Consider the following 21,825-nt stretch of genomic DNA (forward strand, 5'->3'; position numbering starts at 1 on the left):
TCTGAAGAATATACGAGAAAAGAATAAAAGCAGAAATTTAAAAAAATAAGTGAAAAATAAAAACAGGAACAAAAAAATGTAAGTTGGTTCTTTTTAAAGGCAAAGGTTTAATAGGCAAACCTTGAATACATTAAGAAAAAAAGCTGCAAATAACCATTTGGATCAAGAAAGAGGGCAAACTACAGAATAATTAATGACTTATAAAGCATATACAAGTATAAATCACTACCCAGATCAAGAAATAAAATGTCGCCAGCACCCTAGAAGCTACCCTGTGGGTCCCACTCATATTAAAACATTGTCATAACCCTGAGCGCTAACCACTGACTGACTTGGATGGTAATTACTTCCTTGCTTTACTTTTATCATTTTACCACCAGTGTATGCATCCCTAAAAACATTTTTGTTAGGCTTCTTTTAAAACTTTATATAAAGACAATCATACAGTATTTATTGTCTTGTTTCTCTTGTTCAATATTTGTAAGATTTATTTATATATTGTTGCATATACCCTTAGTTTATTTCCATTAGTAGTTGATTGCTTTATATGAACATGCCACAGTTTATTATTCATTCTTCTGTTGAGCATTTTGGCTTGTTTCCACATTTTAGCTTTTATGAATAATGTGGTTATGAATGGACCTTGGCCTTACTGATACACATGTGAAAGTATTTCCGATTTTATACCTTTAGTGGAATGACTGAGTCATAGGCTATGTATATGTTCAGCTTTCCTAAATAGTGCCATACTGTTTCTCCCAAAATGATTATATTGATTTATGCTCCGTCCACCAGTGTATGAGAGTTCCTCAGCAAACTTGGCATTGTCAGGCCTTTTCTTTTTTGCCATGTTGCTGGATATTTAATAGTTTCTTGATGTGGTTTAAATCTGCATTTCCCTGATTATTAATGACTGTGAACACTTTTTCATATTTTATAGGCCATTTGGATTTCCTCTTTTGTTAAAGCCTGTTGCCCTTTAAAAAATTTATTTGTAGGAGATTTTACTATGTTAGTTACATACAAGCAAATATCTCCTACTTGTGTTTTGGGTTTTTTTTACACTTTTTATGGTGTCTTTTTGTTGAATACCTGTTGCCATCCAGTCGATTCCGACTCATAGCAGCCCTATAGGACAAAGCAGACTGCCCTGTAGGGTTTCCAAGGCTGTAAATCTTTACCAAAGCAGATTGCCACATCTTTCTCCTGTGGAGTACCAGTGGGTTTGAACAACGACCTTCGGTTAGCAGCCCAGCACTAAATCATTGCATCACTAGGGCTCATTTTGTTGAATGTTGTGTGCCAGCAAGTCGGCTCCGACTCACAGCAACCCTATAGGACAGAGTAGAACTGCCCCATTGGGTTTCCAAGGCTGTGACCTTTATGGAAGCAGACTGCCACATCTTTCTCCCACAGAGCGGCTAGTGGGTTCATACCACTGACTTATCAGTTAGCAGCTCAGCACTTAACCACTGCGCCACCAGGGCTCCCTTTTTTTGTTGAGAGGACATATCAGTCCTGTCCTTTACCTTTTAAAAATCTTAATAGTTTTCCTTTTCACATTTATTCTGTAATCCATTTGGCCCAATTATGCCAACACATTTATCGAAAATTCTTTTTCCAGAGTATTATAAGTATCTGTGTATATATGGGTCTGTTTCAGAGCTTTCTGTTCTGTTCCTTTGATTGGCCTTTCACTGGGCACTACCATCACTAAGTTAGTGTTCAAATTTTGCCACTGTCTCAAAATACTTTTTGGCAGTTTGTTTGAATCACGATCCAAGTAAGGTCCACATGCTGTGGTTGATTGATATGTCTCTTAAAACTCTTTTAATCCATAGGTTCTCTCCTCCATTTCCTTTTGTAATTTACTTGTTGAAGAAAGTGGGTTTTCTGTAGCATTTCACATAGTGAGGATTTTGTTGATTACATCCTACAATGTGTTTAACATATTCCTTTGTCCTCGTATTTACTGAAAATTCATAGTTGGGTTGCCAGGCTTGAACAGACTTAGTTTCTTTTTGTGTTTTTGGCAAGATTACTTCATATATGCTAGTGTATTCTTCTTCCCTCAAGAGGCCCTCAGCATCTTGATTATCTCTCTTTTTGTGATGTCTAATAGCAATTGTTGATCAGCACCCAGATCCCTGAATTCATTATGGATTCAAAACTAATTTTTTAATTCTATCAAATCTTCTCTATTATCTACATTTTTAACAGCTTTAGTGATATATACCATGCATTTAAAGTGTACATTTTACCGGTTTTTAGTATATTCATAAGATTCTGGAACCATCACCATTATCTAATTTTAGAACATTTTTATCCCCAAAAAGAAACCTCATGTCCATTTGCAGTCACTCCTCACCCCCACCCTAGCTGTAGGCAACTATCAGTCTACTTTCTGTCTCCATATGCTTGCCTATTCTGGATATTTCATATAAAAGGAATCATAATATGTAGCCTTTTAAGACTGGCTTTTTACATTTAGCGTTTTATGAGTAATGTTTCTATGAACATTCATGTGCAAGCTTTTGTGTAGATGTATGCTTTATTTCTCTTGGATACACACCTAGGAGTGGAGTTGGCTGGATCATATGGCAACTCCGTGTTTAACATTTTGAGGAATGGCCAAAGTATTTTCCAAAAAATACTGTACCATTTTACATTCCCCTCAGCAGAGTATTAGAGTTCTAACTTCTCCACATTCTTGTGAATTCTTGTTGTCTGTCTTTCCGATTATAGCCATTAACACAATTTTAATGATATGTTGTTGGGTGTGGGGTTCTAGTTTATGAGTGTTATTTTCCTGGTACATTGATACTATTCCACTGTATTTTGACATTCATCCTTGTTTCATGTTACTGTTAGCCTTTAGCTCTGTTGAGAATGGAAGTCTTTTTTTCTTCTTCCTTGTGCTTGCTTTCAAAACTGAAAGTTTTATTTTCCTTCATTTTGTCTCTATCATTTATGGTTTCTTCCAACCTATCTTGCATTTTACTAATTCCTTCTTCAGCTGTGGCCGTTAGTCTATTAAACAAATTTTTGAGTTCTTAATTTCAATTATTATATTTTTCAGTTTGAGATTTTGTTCAAAAAACTGGAGTGTCACTTCTGATTTCCAATTCTTTGCTGAAATTAAGTTTGGCTTTTATCCCTACAAATATAGTAAGCATAGTTGTTTTTAGGTCTATGTCTGGTAATTTCACTATCTGGACTAGCTGTAGGTCTGTATCTGTTGTCTGTTTTGGTAGTAGTTCTCCTATTTATGTAGTCTTTTCTCCTAATGTGCTCAGTTACCTTTGATTAAATGCTTGATATTATATCCTAAATATTTGGAGAAATCATTTGAGTCCGAAATTGATACTCTCTCCCTTCATAGAAGATTTTCCTTTGCTTTTGTCAGATGCCTATCAGGGCTTGGGATTTTCTAGGGTATCTAGGCTGCAGCCCATATGATGCATGCCATGGACTCCAATGTTTTTCCCCTCTTGGCCACAAATACCTCTGGACAAAAGTGGCCCCAGACACCAGTTTCCCCTTTCTGAATATCCATCTTCTCCTGAATTTCAGCCTGGTGGTAGCTTATTTTCTTACTCATTCTTTCATGTTTTAAAGAAGAAATTGTTATACTTCAACTAATTTTTAAAATAACCTTTTGTTGGGTGGGCTGGTCAGAATTACCTTCTATCTTTAAAGACATATTTGGACTGAAATCTACCCTCTTTGTGGTTTCTTTTGGTTCTACCTGCTCTGTTTCTTTTTCTCTCCTTTCTTGTCTCTTGTTTACTGATTATTTTTTATTGATAAATTTTTCCTTCTACTACTCCTCAGATACTCAGATATGTACTATATAACTGAGTTATATACCGTGATATATGTGATAATTCTATGTTTAACATTTTGAGGAAGGGCCAGACTGTTTTCCAAAATTCTCGCACCATTTTACATTCCCACCAGCACTGAATGAGGGTTGCAGTTTTTCCACATTCTTGTCAATACTTGTTATTTATCTGCATTTTGTTTTAATTATGGTAAATATATATATATAACAGAACATTTACCAATTCAGTAATTTTTACATCTACCATTCAGTGACATTAATTATGTTCATCAATGTTGTGCATCATTACCACTATCCTTTCCCAAATTATTCTACCACCAGTAATGGAAACTAGTGCCCCCTAAGCAATGACTTTCTGTTTTCCCCTTCCTTCCGTCTCTGATAATCACTAATCAGCTTTGGTCTTTATACATTTCCCTGTTTCATATAAGTGGGATCGTATGATATTTGACCTTTTGTCACTGACTTATTTCACTCACCGCATGTTTTCAAGGTTCATCCATGTTGTAGCATTTATCAGACTTCATGTTTTCTTTATGACTGAGTAATAGTCCTTTGTATGTATATACCACATTTTGTTTATCCATTTGTCTGCTGGATATTTAAGTTGTTTCCACCTGTTAACTATTGTGCATAGTGCTGAAATTAATATTGGTGTATGGGTTTGTGTTTATATTCCTGCTTTCAGTTCTTTTGGGTATGTACCTAGGATTGGGATTGCTGGATCATATGGTAATTCTGTGTTTAACTTTTTGAGGAACCAACAAACTGTTCTCCACAGTGGCTGTACTGTTTTGCATTCCCGCCAGCATTCTCCACATCCTTGCCAATACCTGTCATGGCCATTTTAGTAGGGGTGAGGTGGTATCTCATTATGATTTTGATTTGCATCTCCCTAATGACTAATGAGCTGTGGTGTCGCAGCAGTTAAGAGCTCAGCTGTTAATGAAAAGATGGGCAGTTTGAATCCACCAGCTGCTCCTTGGAAACCCTACGGGGCAGTTCTACCCTGTCCTATACGGTTGCTGTGAGTCGGAATTTGACTCAATGGCAGTGAGTTTTTAATGACTAATGGGAGCCCTAGTGGTGCAGTGGCTAAGTGCTCAGCTGCTAACGAAAAGGTGGTTTGAACCCACCAGCCACTCCATGGAAGAAAGATTTGGCAGTCTGCCTCTGTAAAGATTTATAGCCTTAGAAACCCTATGGGGCAGTTTTGCTTTGTCCTGTAGGGTCGCTATGAGTCAGAATCAACTTGATGGCAGTGGGTTTGGTTTTGGTGATGACTGATGACATTGAGCATCTTTTCATGTGCTTGTTGGCCATTTGTATATTCTCTTTAGTGAATTTGTCTGTATTTTTTATTAAGCCATTCTAGTAGATGTGAAGTGGTATCTCATTGTGGTTTTGATTTGCGTATATCTAAGGACTAAAGATGTCAAGCATCATTTCATGTGCTTATTGACTTCTTTGGAAAAATATCCTGATTTTTTGACCATTTTTTAATTGGGTTATTTGTCTTTATATTTGAGGTGTAAGAGTTCTTTATTTTGCATACAAGTCCCTGATAAATATATGAATTTTAGTATGTTCCCCATTATTTGGATTGTATTTTCACTTTCTTGATGGTATCATTTGCAGCATAAAATTTTTAAATTTTGGTTACGACTAGTTTACTTCTTCTTTTCTCACTTCTGCTTTTGGTGGTATATCTAAGAAACCATTACGTAACCCAAGATCACAAAGGCATATGCCTGTTTCTTCTAAGAGTTTTATAGTTTCAGCTTTTATATTTAGGTCTATGATCTGTTTTGAGTTAATTTTTGTATGAGGTAGGGGTCTAGCTTCATTCTTTTGCATGTGGACATCTAGTTGTCCCAAAACTCATTTGTTGAAAACATTATTATTTCCTCATTATATGGTCTTGGCACCCTTGTCAAAAATGAATTGACCATAAATATAAGAGTTTACTTCTGGACTCTGTATTCCATTGATTTATATGTCTGTCATTGTACAAGTATTACAATATCTTGATTACTGTAGCTTTGGAATTAAGTTTTGAAATTGGGAAATGTCAGTCTTCCAACTTCATTCTTTTTCAGGATTGTTTTGGCTACTGTGGTTCTCTTGTATTACCATATGAATTTAGAATTAGCTTGACAATTTTTACAAATAAATGCAGCTGGAATTTTGATAGGGATTGTGTTGAATCTGTAGATCAGCTTGGGGAGTACTGCCATCTTAACAATATTAAATCCCAAAACCAAACCTGTTGCTGTTGAGTCAATTCCGACTCAGCGATCCTATAGGACAGAGTGGAACTGCCCCATAGGGTTTCCAGAAGGCGCCTGGTGGATTCGAACTGCTGACCTTTTGGTTAGCAGCTGTTGCTCTCAACCACTATGCCACCAGGATTGCCTTAACAATATTAAGTATTCCAATCTATGAACATGGAATGCATTTCCATTTTTAGGCTTTTTTTTTTTCAACAATGTTTTGTAGTGAAAAGGGTAAAAGTCTTACACTTCTTTTGTTAAATTTATTCCTATTCTTATTGATGCTGTTGTAAATTGTTTTCTTAATTTCATTTTCTGATTGTTCATTGCTAGTCTATAGAAACAGTTGATTTTTGTTCATTGGTCTTGTATCCTGCAACCTTGCTGAACTAGTTTGTTATTTCTTACAGTTTTTTAGGATTTTCTATATACATGGTCATACCATCTGCAGATAGAGATCATTTTACTTCTTCTCTTTCTCTCCTGGTGCCTTTTATTTCATTTTCTTGCGTAATTGCCCTGAAAAGAACCTCCAGTACAGTACTTTATAGAATGGTGATAGTGGACAATCTTATTTTGTTCCTGGTCTTAGAGGGAAAGCATTCAGTCTGTGGGTTTTTTGTAGGTGCCCTTTGTCAGGCTGAGGAAACTTCCCTTTATTCCTAGTTTGTTGAGTGGTTCAGTCTGTTTTTCATCAAGATGCAATTCTCTCCTTTCTGATTCTTGGAAATTAACAACCATTCTTTAATTTCTTACTGTGGTTTTGAGTGTTTCAGCCAATTTGATTGCAAAAGTAATCAAGTCTTTCTTTTTAAACTGTTCCAAGTTTTACTAAAAACAAGTAAATGTTTATTTATATTACTGTTTTGTATTTGCTTGTTTTAGTTTCAGAAGCCCTACAGGTGGCAACTACTAGCCCAACTGCCAGTACCACTGGTACTGCTACTAATTCTTCCACCACTGTGGGTGCTGACAAACAAGAACCTCTCTACTCTACTTCATCTACAGTAAATATTCCAGAAAATATAAACTCTGCAGAACCCCCAAAACACGTCGAACATGACGGTCTTCCTTCAAACAAGTTTGCGAAAGGACAGGACACTGTTGCCATAGAAGGTTGTACAGATGAGGAGAACACAGAAAGTGGAGGAGAAGGCCAATACAGAGAGCGTGATGAATTTGTGGTAAAGATAGAAGACATAGAGACTTTTAAGGTGATGTGAATGTTCACAGGTGTAAAGATCAGTTTGAAGTGCCTATAATAGTCTTTGCAATGACTTCAATAGCATCTAGCTTAAATGGCAAAAGGTTATATTTTTATAATTTTTCTAAGTTATCAAAAGTGTTAAAATAATAAAATCAGATATTTTAAAAAACGAAATAGCTTAAAATAATTTTAACTTTATCTTAGTTTTATGTATTTCTGAGTCCTCACTATGTTGCATTAAAAAAAAAAAAACTCATTGCTGTCTGTCCAGTCAATTCTGACTCACAGGTACCTTACAGGACAGAGTAAAACTGCCCCATTTCCAAGGAGCTGCTGGTGCATTTGAACTGCCAATCTTTTGGTTAGCAGCTGAGCTCTTAACCACTCCATATTGCATTTAAGTACTGGTAATTACAGCATTTTGAAATGCTAATTTTTTTTAAAGGTTCTCAAGTCATCATATTAGAAGGAGTTTGGAGAAAATGGTTACTTAACCAATTTAAAACTTTAAAGAAAAATAATTGGATTATCACGTAAAAGTAGAATTAGACTTATTTTCAGAATTTCAAATGAGTGTTATAATTTCATACAAGAAAATTTTAGCTATGTTAAGAAAACCTATTTTGGGGGCTTCTGTTTGCTTTTGATTTTTTTTTTTTAAATGGGGGTGGAGAAGAATGGTATTAAAAGTACAATGAAGAACATAACATTCAAATCTTCTGCGTCCCTACCAATCACAATGAACTTTTGTTAGTATTTTAGCATATTTGTTCCTGGTCTGTTTTTCCATGTATATATACTGTTATAAAATTACATAAATAATATATGACAGTATCATTAAGGGAAAACATTCCAATCCTTTTAACTATGCAAAAGGGTACTGGGCTACTTTGCATGTTAGTGAACGCTCTGTTTCTAGAATAATTTAAGTAGAGGCTAAATAACAGGCTTATAAGAATTATTATGGAAGTTGAGCCAGGTAAGAGATAAGAGGATGAAGTAGATAGGTGTTTAAGATTACTTTCAGTTCTAAGATTCTATAAATCTAAAATAATGATGCTACTGTTTATAAATATAATTAACTTACTGCTTGCTACAGGAGGCTTTAAGATCAGGAAAAGAACCCCCAGCTATTTGGAAAGTACAAAAAGCTTTATTACAGAAGTTTGTTCCTGAAATTAGAGATGGGCAAAGAGAATTTGCTGCTACAAATAGTGTAAGTGAAATGTTTGTTTACATTAGCTTTCCTGTTTTTTGACAGTGATCCTGGGGAAAATACATGATTTAAATTTAGGTTTATGTTATAGTATTTCTGATATAAAATAGCATAAAATTTTAACTACAAAGTATAGTATAAAATGATTGTCTGATTTAAAAATAAAATCAAATGGATAAATGCAAACTGCTTAAAATTCAATAATTATTTAGTATTATGTAACATTTTTTATAAAGGAAAGGAATTAGAATTAGTCTGTAAAGGGTTCAGATGGATTCAGAGGCTCTTACATTGATTTTTTTATCAGTCAGATACCCTGATATGTTAGGAGACTGACAGAAGTTACTCTTTTGTATTTATGTAGCTGTTCAGTAGCTTTGAGTAAATTAGCATCAGCTGATTTGCCAAATGAGATGGCTCCTATGCATTGGCCTCCAGTAAAGAATAAGCCTGAGATCATTTTTATTCAGGGTAAAATCCTAGCCAAAGCTGCATTTTGAATGGCTATGCAATGGTCAGTCAAGTGAACAAAGTAATATTTATGTACAGATTGTACAATTACATAAAGTGTTTCTTTCCTTAGTACCTTGGATATTTTGGAGATGCAAAGAGTAAATACAAAAGGATATATGTGAAGTTCATTGAAAACACAAACAAAAAGGAATATGTCAGAGTGTGTTCCAGAAAGCCCAGAAATAAGCCATCACAAACTATCCGGTATTTATTTTCTTATCTGCTTGTGTAGTAATTATTGGAAGGCTTATTATTGGTGATGTCATTGTACAAAAAATTACATCAGTTGAAGAGACTTGACTTTTTTCATTACATACAAGTCTGAAAATTCAGTGCTTGATGGAAGAAGTTATTCTTTTTGAAGTACTGAGGCAGGCATTGTAAAGCTTCTGGCCATTTGTGGTGGTATGGGTTCACTTTTCTTTCCCTGAGTGTTTTTGCTGTCACTTGGATGTAGTGAAAATAGCATTAGATTTAGAGAGAAAACGTCTGAATCCAGCTTTGTAACCTAGACTAAGACCAGCCTTTCTGAAGTCCTTTTTTTCATCTATAAAAGAAAATAATAATGCCTTTTCTACCTACCACTGTGTCAAATTTAAAATAAGATAAATATTGAGAAAGCAGTATGAGACCTATACAGTACTACACAAATGCGCAGTCGAATTATCATCATCATTAACGTGATTCTGGGGTGTCTGATGCATGACTCTGGAAGATAACTGATGTAGCCAGATTCCCTGTGGTATATGTAGGAAATGAGATGTGGCCATCGATAATGCTCAATCTAGTGTCAGGGACCAAAAAAAAAACCCTGTTGCCGTAGAGTCGATTCCAACTCCTAGTGACCCCTATAAGACAGGGTAGAACTGCCCCATAGGGTTTCCAAGGAGCGGCTGGTGGATTCGAACTGCTGACCTTTTGGTTAGCAGCCAAGCTCTTAACCACTGTACCACCAGGGCTCCAGTGCCAGGGAGGTCTAGTTTAATTAAGATTCCCATCTAATGGAAACAGCCCACCTTATGTTTATGATGGACTTTTTTTTAATAATTTTTATTGTGCTTTAAGTGAAAGTTTACAAATCAAGTCAGTCTCTCACACAAAAACCCATATACACCTTGCTACACACTCCCAGTTACTCTCCCCCTAATGAGACAGCCTGCTCTCTCCCTCCATTCTCTCTTTTCGTGTCCTTTTCGCCAGCTTCTAACCCCCTCCACCCTTTCATCTCCCCTCCAGGCAGGAGATGCCAACCTCGTGTCAAGTGTCCATTATGGTGGACTTTTATCTATTCAAATCTTCAGGATCAGCATAGAGCAGAGCTTCTTGAGGGCTGTAGGACAGACGTAGTTGAGTGTCCACATCAAAACCTGGCACTAAAACAAGAGCCTGTGAGAGTTCTGAGAGTTGGAGTTAGGTGTAGCCACTGGGGTTTATCATGCATTTTGTCTTTAAGCCCATTGATCATCTGTTGTTCATACTCTGGGTGAGTCCATAAGGAGAGGGGAGAAGTGAAGAGAGATTGAAATTACTACCCCCTTAATAACTATGGGGTCAGAATGAGTCGAAATTGACTCTGCAGCAATGGGTTTTTAATAACTGAATACTGAATGTCAGTAGTTAAAGAATATATTTCACAGAGTTTTTTGGAAATCGTCATTGGAGATGTGTAGGAATTTGACCTATAATTTTGAGGTGTTGGTGAGGCAATTTGTCTTCTTTTGTGATTCCCTTATTTATTTTTTCTATTTTATTTTGACAAGATTTCAGTGTTAACCGAGTTTGTTTGTAACATTGCAGAACTGTTCAGGCTAAGCTGAGCAATAGCAGTAAAACTTCTGATCCTCCAACACTAAAAGCTACAACTACAAAAGCCCCTTCCATGAAACCCAAAGTTAAACAGCTAAAAGTAAAGGCTGAACCACCACCAAAGAAACGGAAGAAATGGAAAGAAGAATTTTCATCATCCCAATCTGACTCGTCTCCTGAAATCCATTCTAGTAGTAGTGATGATGAGGGTGAGTTCTCCATGAAGTAAATACCTTGATAATGTGAGATTACCTACATGGACGGAGGGGAGCAGTGATACTGACAATTCCGAATATATTTTTCGGGGAATTTATCCACCTAATTAGGTTCTGCTCAGGCTTTTATGAAAATAAATTCACATTCCCTGAGCACTTCAACAGATAGTGCTGTTCACACGCCACCTTGTAAAACGGAAAAGGAAGTGAACTGAAAGAAGACCTTTGTGAGTTCCAGCCTTAGTAATCCCAGTTATCTCACCTCTTTGGGTAGGACAGGGATTAGATCGAATGATTACTAAGAGCCCTCTACTTCTAACCTTCTGGGTCTAAGTTCATGCTAAAGGAAAACAATAAATAAGCTGAGGAAACAGCAACTCTGAAACTGTAGTTATATTTATATAATAATGTATTATATACGTGTGTGTGTGTATACATATATACACACTACTGTGTATCTGCTGCTGACCAACCATGTGCCCCTAACTAAGCTAGGTATCTTCTCTGTCCCTTAGTTTTCTCTTTTATAAAATGAGAAGGCTGAAATAGATCAGCAGCTTTCAAACTTTTTGATCTTGGAACCCATTTACCCTCTTAAAAACTGTTAAAGCCCAAAGAATGTTTATGATAACAACAATAGTCTTATCACTATTGATATTTACCATATTAGAAATTAAAACTAAAATAGTTACAAAACATGAGAATATACCAGCACAGATTCCACTGGCTATCAAAGTGAGGTGTGTAATATCTGCAAGAAATTTTGAACAGTTCCGAACTCCAGAGCAGGGATTAGCAAACTATGGCCGGTTTGCCAATTCTAACCCACGGATTGTTTTTGTAAATAAAGTTTTATTGGAACACAGTCGTGCTCACTTGTTTACATATTGCTTGTGGTTGCTTCCCCACTATAGAGGGAGATCTGAGTAGTTGCTGCAGAGACGATATGACCAGCAAAGCCTAAAATATTTACCCTCAGGCCCTTTACGGAAAAAGTTTGCTAACCTCATTTCTTCTGAAGTATAAAATTTAAGATAGGGAGGAGAAGATAAAGGAATCATAAAAGGCTGTGTATGCAGTGCTAAAGCTAAAAAGCATGGGATTCTGTAGGGAAAGGGGAGTACATGGACGGATTTAAGTGGAGGAGTACATGGTAAAATCTGAAATTGAATTCATAGTCCAGGCATGAATTGAGAATCCGAACCTAAGTAATGGTAGCAGTGATGAAGCAGAGATTACAGATGTGAGAAATTTAGGATGTAAAATTGGCAGAACCTGAATGATAGATTGGGTGTTGGGATAAGGAAGAGGTTGATGTCCAGGACGGTTTCCAACATTGTAATATAAGTATTGTTGCTTGAGAGCTAATCTTAGAGATTAATTTAATAGAAATGTTGTTAATTGCCACCGAGTCAATTCTGACTCATGGTGACCCCATGTGTGCAGAAAAGAACTGCTCCATAGGGATTTTAAGACTGTGACCTTTCAGAAGCAGATTGCCAAGCTTATTGTTCAAAGCACCTCTGCGTGGGTTTGACCACCTACCTTTCAGTTAGTAGTTGAATGCATAACCATTGGAGCCACACACAGACTTACTTAATAGAGTCATAAAATGTCTTCTCCAGTGCAGCAGTGTACTTTAAATGTACTGTTTTAACCTACTTAACGAATGGTTGTAATAGAAGTGTACATACCAGAATTTATAAAAATCAGTGCTTTGCGTATGAATAGACAGCATTGGTATTTTTGCAGTTAGCAGTCCTGCCTACTGCTTATAATAGGGAGGTTTGAGTTCTGAATTTACACTCAATTATATAGTTTCCTCAAATGATAATTAAAATAAATTTCCTTTCCATTGGCAACCTGAGTGACCACTAGGTGTCACTAGTAGTTAAGCATTTTTAGTGCTTTTAAGAAAGTAAATATTGACGGTAAAAACAGATTCATAGGCTGGCAGTTTTCAAAGTTTTTGTTTCACTACTGCTTTACAATCTTCAAATTTTTTGAGTATCCCAAAAAAACTTGTGTTTATGTAGGCTATATCTACTGGTATTTACAAAATAACAAAACAAATTTTAAAATATTTATTTAAAATCAATCCATTACATGTTAACATACTTTTTTTAAAATAACTATACTTTTCAAAACTAGCAATATTTAGTGAGAGTCACAATTTCATATCTGCTTCTGCATTCAGTTTGTTGTATATTGTTTTGGTTAAAGTATATTGAGAAAATCTAGTCTCACATAGATACGTAGTTGGAAAGGGAGGATTATTTTAGTTGCCTTTTCAAATAATTCTGGATATTTTTCTCTGTTGACATAGTGGTTAAATGCTATGGCTGCTAACCAAAAGGTCGGCAGTTCAGATCCACCAAGCGCTCCTTGGAAACTCTATGGGGCAGTTCTACTCTGTCCTATAGGGTGGCTATGAGTCAGAATCGACTTGACAGCAAAGTTGTTCTTCTTTGATGCTCAAAGCTTGACAAGTGATAGTTTGTTGAACTTTCTTGCTCTGTTACATTAAAATCTATTGGTTTATCTTGCCCATTGAATGCATCTTTCACCCATGCATGATTTTATAACTTTATGCACTGGTCACTGCAAAATGCTAGTTGGCTCAATGATGCAGGTCTTCCAAATGTCCACACATTTCATTCTACAGTATCAAAATGAATGAAAATACCACCACTGATCTCATCAATGAAGTCTTTAAAGGCTGGGAAACTGTCAAGCTCACAGTGACAGATACAAGTTTTCCAGAATTCTAGTTTTCGCTTGAAACCCAAATTTTATCATTGGCAACAAATACTGTCAGCTGTTTCCTTGAAGTGACAGATTTACTTCATTGGTTTTTAAGAAAACGTCTGCCAAATATTGAAACCCAAATAGGTGTATAGTGTGTCTGTCAGCCATTCTTTCAAATAAAAACAGTGCTTCCTTGAAAAAAAAAAGTAGGTAGTTCATCATGTAACTCAGTTTCCCAGGTGCTCTTCCTGGAGATGATAACCATTATACTTTGCAGCATAAGTGCTTTATGTGTATTTCCCATTTCATCACACAAAGTATTAGAAAGATACTTGCTCAATTTTCACAAGAACTTCTTAAAGCCGTTTAACTTCAAAATCATGCTAGCTTGATTTTAATGTTTCTATAAAATTAGGAAGAACTTTACCTTTCAGTGCCCCCAAGAAATTTAAAAAAATAATAATAAATTTACTCAGGAGTAGAGATTTAGTAAAATTAATTTTGACTGCTTCATCAAGAACTATTCTTAAGTGAAACTGGCTTTTTTCTTTTTTTTCTTCTGCAAGTGCATGGCAGTGACATGACTACTAGTACAGTTTGGTGCCATTGCCTTGACTCATGCTAAGCAAGGCACCAGCAGTTTTACCCAACATTATTTTGCACCATATGTGCAAATGTCAACACAGTGAACAAGGCAAGTAACATCTAATCTTATTTTGAAAATAGTTTTGACATCAAAGACCCCTGAATATGTCTCAGTAGCCCCAAGAGTCCATAACTAAGAACTGCTCTTATAGGCTGTGATAGTAATTATGTATTCAAACGTAAAAAGTCACACTTGAGATGAACTTTTAATTTTGAAGTCTTGACATTGAATTGGAATGAAATTTTCTCTATGCATGGGTTATGTTCACATGAAAATTTTTTTTATTATGTCCTGGTCCTATACCAGAAGTTTGTAGTAATTTAAGTGTGGAAGCAAAAAAGAATAGATATTAACCAATACTTTAGATGTGTTGTGGTTTCTTTACTATCTGATGAAGATAAGGAAAGCATCAGGACTACAGTAGCACCTTCTGGCAGCATATATCTGTGGTGGGGGCCAGGAGAGGAGAAATAGGTTCCCGCAGGGCCTAGGTCTCCAAATATTGTCTGGTGCTGGGTTCAGAATCACCTGGGAAACTTTTAAAAAATGTTTAAGCATCATCGCCACTACTACCACCATCTACAAGAGATTCTGTTACAGTAGGTTCAGCAATCTGGTTTTTTTTTTTTTTTAAAACTCTCCATTGATTCTGATGTGCAAACCAGCTTTGAGAATCTTACCTAGAGTATTTTTAATGCATTGTGGGAGAACTCTGAATTTGAGGAAATTGTGTCTTCATATGTTTATGAACTGTTGTTATAGACAAACACTTTTAAAGTTGTCAGGAGGGAAAATTTAATATTTCATTTCTTTCCCCTGCCAGAATTTGATCCTCCAGCTCCCTTTGTCACTCGTTTTTTGAACACAAGAGCAATGAAGGAAACCTTTAAGAGCTACATGGAATTGCTTGTTAGCATTGCCTTGGACCCTGACACAATGCAAGCCTTAGAGAAGAGCAATGGTACAGACTTCTAAGTAGTACTTTTTGGATTTTTTTTTTTTTTCCCATTCTTGTCTATTGTTTATATATGGTTTGTGTATTATATACCTATATATTATCAGTACAAATTCATAATATCTTGATTCTGTAAAATGGATCATATTTTTTCACACATTGAGTATTTGAACTTTATAGTGAATGCATTTTTATTGCTTTCTATAATTGGGAAAATTACATAACTACCCACCAGTTTCTTTTAATTCTAGAATATTTGTTATCGTCATAGTATTTCACTAAGACTGCATTACATGACATTAGAGTTGAAGGTCCAGATGTCAATATATTCTGTTTTCCAGTAATTGGAAAGATGAACTAGATGATAATGGTATAAAAATTGGAACACTATATTTGTGTCTTCAGCAAAAGATACATCACAGAGGAATTATTCCCTAATTAATTAAAGCAGTATATGCACTGAGTTATACCCATTAATATTATCCCTTTATTCTTTTGCTAATTTTTGTTGTTGTTGTTAAAACAGGGACAAAATTGGTATATGAAATAAGCTAGTAACTCATAGATCTAATGTTAATGTTGTCCAGTAATTTTTACCCTTCAGCTACTATAGCATCTGCCAGTGCCGAGGAATAAAAGGATTAATAAACCAGTTTGCTTTACCCGTCTATCAAAATGAGTGGTGGTGGTGTAAAATCAAAAGATAGTAAAAACACAGTAATCAATAACGAATATAATTCAACAATAATACCTAATAATACATACTGTTTTATAATTCCACATACTTTGACATATATTATTTTAACCCAAGAACAATTGAGAGGGTATTTTGTGGCTCAAAAAAGTGAGGTTTAGAGAGGTTAAGTGACTTGCTTAAGGCTCATAGCTTGTAAGTAACAGAGAAAGGATTAGAATCCAAGGTCTCATTTCTAGATCAGTGCCTTTCTTTCCATATAATCAGACAGCACTCCCTATATCAATCATTTTAGAGTCATGTGAAGCTAGCAGAGACCTTAGAGATTACTTAGTCTAAAACATTTACTTTGTAGACTAAGGTATTAAAAAAAGTAAATATATTTCCTAAAGTTATAGAACATTTAGTGGTATAAGAACCAAGATTAAGACCCATATAGATATCCCCCCTGAACTGCACTTTTCTTTTGCCGTTAAAGCTTTCCGTTCTCAATCAAAACTCCTTGCATCATAAAATGGGCAAATGTACATCGCTTAATAGTGGTCATTTCAGGGTGGTTAGATTTGGAACTTTTTTTTTTACTGCTTTATCAGTGTTTTCTGATATTTTTCCATTTAATAAAAGGGAGAAAAAATTAAAAGGTTATATTTTAGAACATGCAAGGGAAACAGTCATGGACATGTAAATTTCTTATGTACAACCAAACACTTCCCATGACAAAGATACTAGGCTTGAAGGCTGGGGACCATAGATTCAGGAGACATCTCCATCAAGTGGCATAACATAGTGGATAAAAACAATGTACTCCACCCTACTTGGTGCATTGGGTCTGGGGTCTTAAGAGCTTGGAAGTGGCCATTTGAGATAGAGCTAGTAGTCTCTTTCCATCCAGAGTAAAGGAGAGCAAAAACAAAAAAAACAAAGACTCAAGGAAGCAGTTAATCCAAAGAACAAACAATTATACGAGACCAAAAGGACAACATTGACCCAAAAGTAAAGATGATAAGGCAGGAAAGGGTAGAAAAACCAGATAAAAATAAACAGGGAACCCAGGGCAGAAATGGGGAGAATATTGACACAGCAGGGGGATTGCGAGCAATGTCGTGGAACGCTTTGTGTACAATTTGTTGAATGTGAAACTAATTTTCCCTGTAAACTTTCACCTAAAACACAAAATATTTTTTTTAAAGGTTATGTTTTAAAGTAATCCACAAAAGCTTGTTTCTGTGAAATATAAATTTTTATAATATTTTAGTAGATTTAATCAATACTACAAAGATAAAACTTCCAGGTGTATTGCAGTGACCTAACAGAGTTTTCTTGACTAAGGACTTTTTCTTCAGTGTGAGGAGGTGTTTCTTCCCAGGTCACTGTGCTTATGTTTGTATTCCAAATATATAGTCACATTATTTAGCTGTGTAGTAACCTAGATTCTGAGGATTGTATATACATTTTCAGAGAAGTTGTTAAAGGCAATTAGTATTACATAACATAGTATTATGCTGATAAGAAATAGTCTAATATAACCTAAAATATTTAATGCTGTACCAATAGCAATTACCCTGCACTCCAAAGGTGCTTTTGAAAAAATATAAGGTACCTAGGAATGAGAAAAGAAAACAAAACTTTTGGGTAGGAATCATTAGCATACTTTTACTCTCTTCTAAAATAATTATTTGACTCTTCTTTTTCTGACACTGGATGTTGATCATTTTTCTTCCCCTACTTTTTCTTTGCCCCAAATTGCAATGAATTAAGAATATCCTTTGGTCATACTCAGTATTTTATAAAATTTTATAATGTCCGATGAATTTATATTTTGTAACACTGTTATTATTCAGATTGTTCAGATGGTAAGTGAGGTCTGGAGAAATTAGGCATCTTGCGCAGTGATCCCATAGCTGCCATTAGTTCTAGAGGCAGGGATGGGGTTTAAACCCAGGGCTTTTGATCCTAGTACAGAGTATGTCTCATCATCATACTAAGCTGCCTCTTCATCACTTGCTAGTATAAACCTACTTTTCAAGTTAGCCTTTGTTCAGAACGCTCCATGTCCAATTTTTTGTGAACAGTATTTTACATAAGCCAGTGAATTTAAAAGTGTTTTAGTGTATCGGTGTTTTGACAAAAAGTTGGATTTTTAACAAGTTTTTATGTTGATAGTTTTTCCTGTTAAAATAAATTATAATGTTGTTTCAGATGAGCTACTTTTGCCTCATATGAAAAAAATAGATGGTATGCTGAATGATAACCGAAAGAGGCTTCTTTTGAATCTTCATTTGGATCAATCATTCAAGGTATTTCCTTATTAGCAAAACTCCGTGGCAATCATAGTCTGACTGGAAAGAAAATTTATGAAAGTCATTCTTAGTTTAACAAAAATTTTCACCTAACAAACATTGGTTTTTATTCATTGTAAGTCTGTTTAGCATGTCTTTATTTTATTAAGCAAATTCTTAGTGTTAATTATTTGCTCTTCTCTGCTTAAATGATCTCTTTCAGGCACTTATATTAATCTAGTATTTATTCTACATAATAATTGCAAATGTTTTCCAAAAGTACATCTTTTAAGCTGCTTCAATCTTGTTTTTCTTTTAAACCTTTCCAAAATTTTCACATCTTATCTATAATTAAAACTGGCCTTTTGTTACCACAGTTTTCACAATTCTCTTTACTTGCCTGACTTATCTAATACCAAGGAAAAATCAATGCTTGCGTAATGGGAGGAGATATATATGTAATTATATCTGTTAATATATTTCGGCACCATGAATTGAACAACTTCATAATCTAAAATCAGAAAATCTGTCAAAGCAGCTAGTTAATATTTGAAAAATTTCCAACTTTTCTTAGTCAAAAATATAATGTTACCACATCTAGAATCTTTACCTGGGAGATGTTTTTTATTGATGGTGATAACGTTATACATTTGTGTAACTTTTTCACATCTCTGTTTTATCTGAATGCCACTTAAAAGTGAATACTGACTTCATTTTAACTAGGTGATAATTGAGGCTCTGAGATTAGGTACAAAGTTAAGTTCAAAGTTAAACAGCACCAGGCTGTACTAGCAGTCAAGTACTTAAAGAGGGAAAAAAGCCAGAAGCTGGTAAGAAGCTTAGTACAAAGAATTTGGTCTCCTGACCCCTAGTCCAGTGTTTTCCGCTTAACTATAGCCTTCAAATGGAATATTCTTTGAGGAAATGCCATATTTCCTGCAGGTAAGGGAATGTTGTTAAACAGGTGTTTTCTAAAAATTTGCTGAATCTTGAGGCGGAGCCAATATGGCGCTATAGACAGAAGCACCAGGCCATCCTTCCATAGCAAAGACCCAAAAAACTAAGTAAAACAGAGACAAACGTCAATCCTGGAACCCTAAGTGTCAAATGAAGAGATGAAGAACTCAGCTAAGCATGGAATGGAATAAGAAACTGACAGAAAATGGAGAACCAGGAGAGATATGAGCAGAGGTCCCCTATCAGCTAATGCAGCACAGATTCACTATCTTGGACTCCTGTCAGAGATCAGCAGACAGGGAGTATGGGAAAGCAGCTTCATGGACCTCACAGCCGGAGACAGAGCACCCAGTAACTACCGATATACGCACGCTTTTACACTCCGCATTCTTCTTCCTCCTGCTCAGCCTCTGGCACTTTCTAGCTGGCTGTGGTTGCTTGGCTGGCCAGGAAGTGCTAGCTCCGTGCCACTTGAATTCACCCAGCCCACACTGGAGATCGGTGGACAGGGAGTACAGGAAAGCAGCTTCATGGAGCTCCCACCAGGAGACAGAGTACCCGTTCCCTCAACACTCTTGTTTTTGTTTGTTTTTTGGTTCCTGTTTCTCTCTCCTCTCTCCCTTCTTTCCCATACCCATCTTAGCTCCACACATCACAACCTCTCCCCTTCTTCCTGCACTGTGTGCTGAACATCACATCCCCAAGCTGCAGAGGCACAGCCTACCAGACACTGCCCTGTACTGACTCTCAGCCCACCTTCGGCCCTAGTATGTGCCACAAACACCCATCCCAACCCCTCCCCTTCAGCTGTACCTGCCCTGCTGCACCATAGCTGAGCGACTGGCCCTGCCCATTGGACAGGGAGGTGAAAAGTATGGTGCCCACAGACAAGCAAACAACAAAAGAATGCACAGCCTGCCTGCTCAGATATAACAAAATAAAACAAAAAACAGGACGAAACAAATCTACAATCAGTAAACGAAGGAAATAACTGAATGTCCTGAAGACAGCAGACAATATTTTTAAAAAAAGACAGGATAGTTCCAGAAGCCATCCAAAGTAAAACACCAGATTACTTTCCAGTAGAAGACAAGCACTAGAACTACCTGAAAGGGAATTCAAATCTCCAATATTCAGAGCTATCAAAGAGCTAAAGTAAAAAGCAGAAAAAAACGAGGAAAAAATAGACAACTTCATGGAAAATACGGACAAAAAATGGAATAATTCAGGAAAATAATACAGGAACAAAATGACAAAATAAATTCACAACTAGAAATCATACAAAAACAACAATTAGAAATCCAAAAGATAAGCAAGATTTCAGAAATGAACAGTGTAACAGAAGGGCTGAGGAGCAGATTTGAAACAGTGGAAGACAGGATCAGCAAAATTGAAGACAAACATGTGGATACAACTTTGAGAAAAAAATCAGAAAAAAGAATGAAGAAACCCTGAGAATTATGTTGGGATACAATCAAAAGCAAAAATCTACAAGTGATCAGAGTTCCAGAATGGGGAGAAAACAGAAAACACGGAGAGGAGCACTGAAGAATTGCTGACAGAAAACTTCCCTAATATTGCATTCAAGAAGCTCAATGAACCCCATATAAGATAGAGCCCAAAAGAAAATCACCAAGGCATATCATAATCACACTCACTAAAACCAAAGACAAAGAAAGAATTCTGAGAGCATCTCGAGAAAAACGAAAAGTCACATACAGAGGGGAAACAATAAGACTATGCTCTGATTACTCGGCAGAAGCCATGCAGGAAAGCAGGCAATGGGATGACATATAAAAACTTGAAAGAAAAAAATTGCCAACCAAGAATAATATATCCTGCAAAACTCTTGTTCAAATATGTTGGTGAGATTAGGGCATTTCCAGATAAACAGAAATTAAGGGAATATGTAAAAACCAAACCAAACTTACAAGAATTATTAAAGGGAGTTCATCAGTCTGAGAACAAATAACATCAGACCACAGCCTGAATCTAGGATATAAGATTATACCAGCCACATATCAACCTAGGAAATTAACTCTCAAGGACTAGTGAAAACCAAAAGATATACAACAGGGAACCAGATAGGTTAATCTGCAAATGACAACTGCATCAGAACAATAAAAGAGGGAATTAACAATGTAGGTATAGAACTTTCTAATGGAGAGGAAGCCAAGGCAATCCCAAGTAATAATAGACTGTTTCAAACCTAGGAAGATAAGGGTAAATTTCAAGGTAACCACAAAGAAATTTAACAAACCTACTCATCAAAATAAAGAAGAAAAACAAAGTCTCAGCAAAAACAAATGGAGAAAAAGTCCACAAACAAAAGGAATTCAGCACAGGAGAGTAAGAGGAACAAAGAAAATGCACCACAAAAAAAAAAGGCACTACAAAATGACAGCAATAAACTTACACCTATCAATAATTATACTAAACATAAATGGCCTAAATGCATCCATAAACAGAAAA

General features: G+C 35.8%; 1 protein-coding gene across 6 annotated transcripts in view; it reads left to right on the forward strand.

Annotated features, from left to right (window-relative positions):
• The window catches only part of QSER1 (glutamine and serine rich 1), an 82,198-nt gene that overhangs the window by 48,541 nt on the left and 11,832 nt on the right, over positions 1 to 21,825 (forward strand). For 3 of the 6 annotated variants that reach the window (XM_049890840.1, XM_049890845.1, XM_049890844.1), the window contains exons 5-10: positions 7,003 to 7,331; positions 8,424 to 8,540; positions 9,124 to 9,257; positions 10,851 to 11,068; positions 15,292 to 15,429; positions 18,317 to 18,414. In XM_049890840.1, the coding sequence (XP_049746797.1) occupies positions 7,003 to 7,331; positions 8,424 to 8,540; positions 9,124 to 9,257; positions 10,851 to 11,068; positions 15,292 to 15,429; positions 18,317 to 18,414 (1,034 nt within the window). Of the gene's footprint in view, positions 1 to 7,002; positions 7,332 to 8,423; positions 8,541 to 9,123; positions 9,258 to 10,850; positions 11,069 to 14,388; positions 14,517 to 15,291; positions 15,430 to 18,316; positions 18,415 to 21,825 lie in introns of those variants that run through there. The other 3 variants (XR_007518234.1, XM_049890841.1, XM_049890842.1) reach the window with 3 other exon arrangements.

The sequence above is a fragment of the Elephas maximus genome, chromosome 7, assembly GCF_024166365.1.
Source record: "Elephas maximus indicus isolate mEleMax1 chromosome 7, mEleMax1 primary haplotype, whole genome shotgun sequence".
NCBI lineage: Eukaryota > Metazoa > Chordata > Mammalia > Proboscidea > Elephantidae > Elephas > Elephas maximus.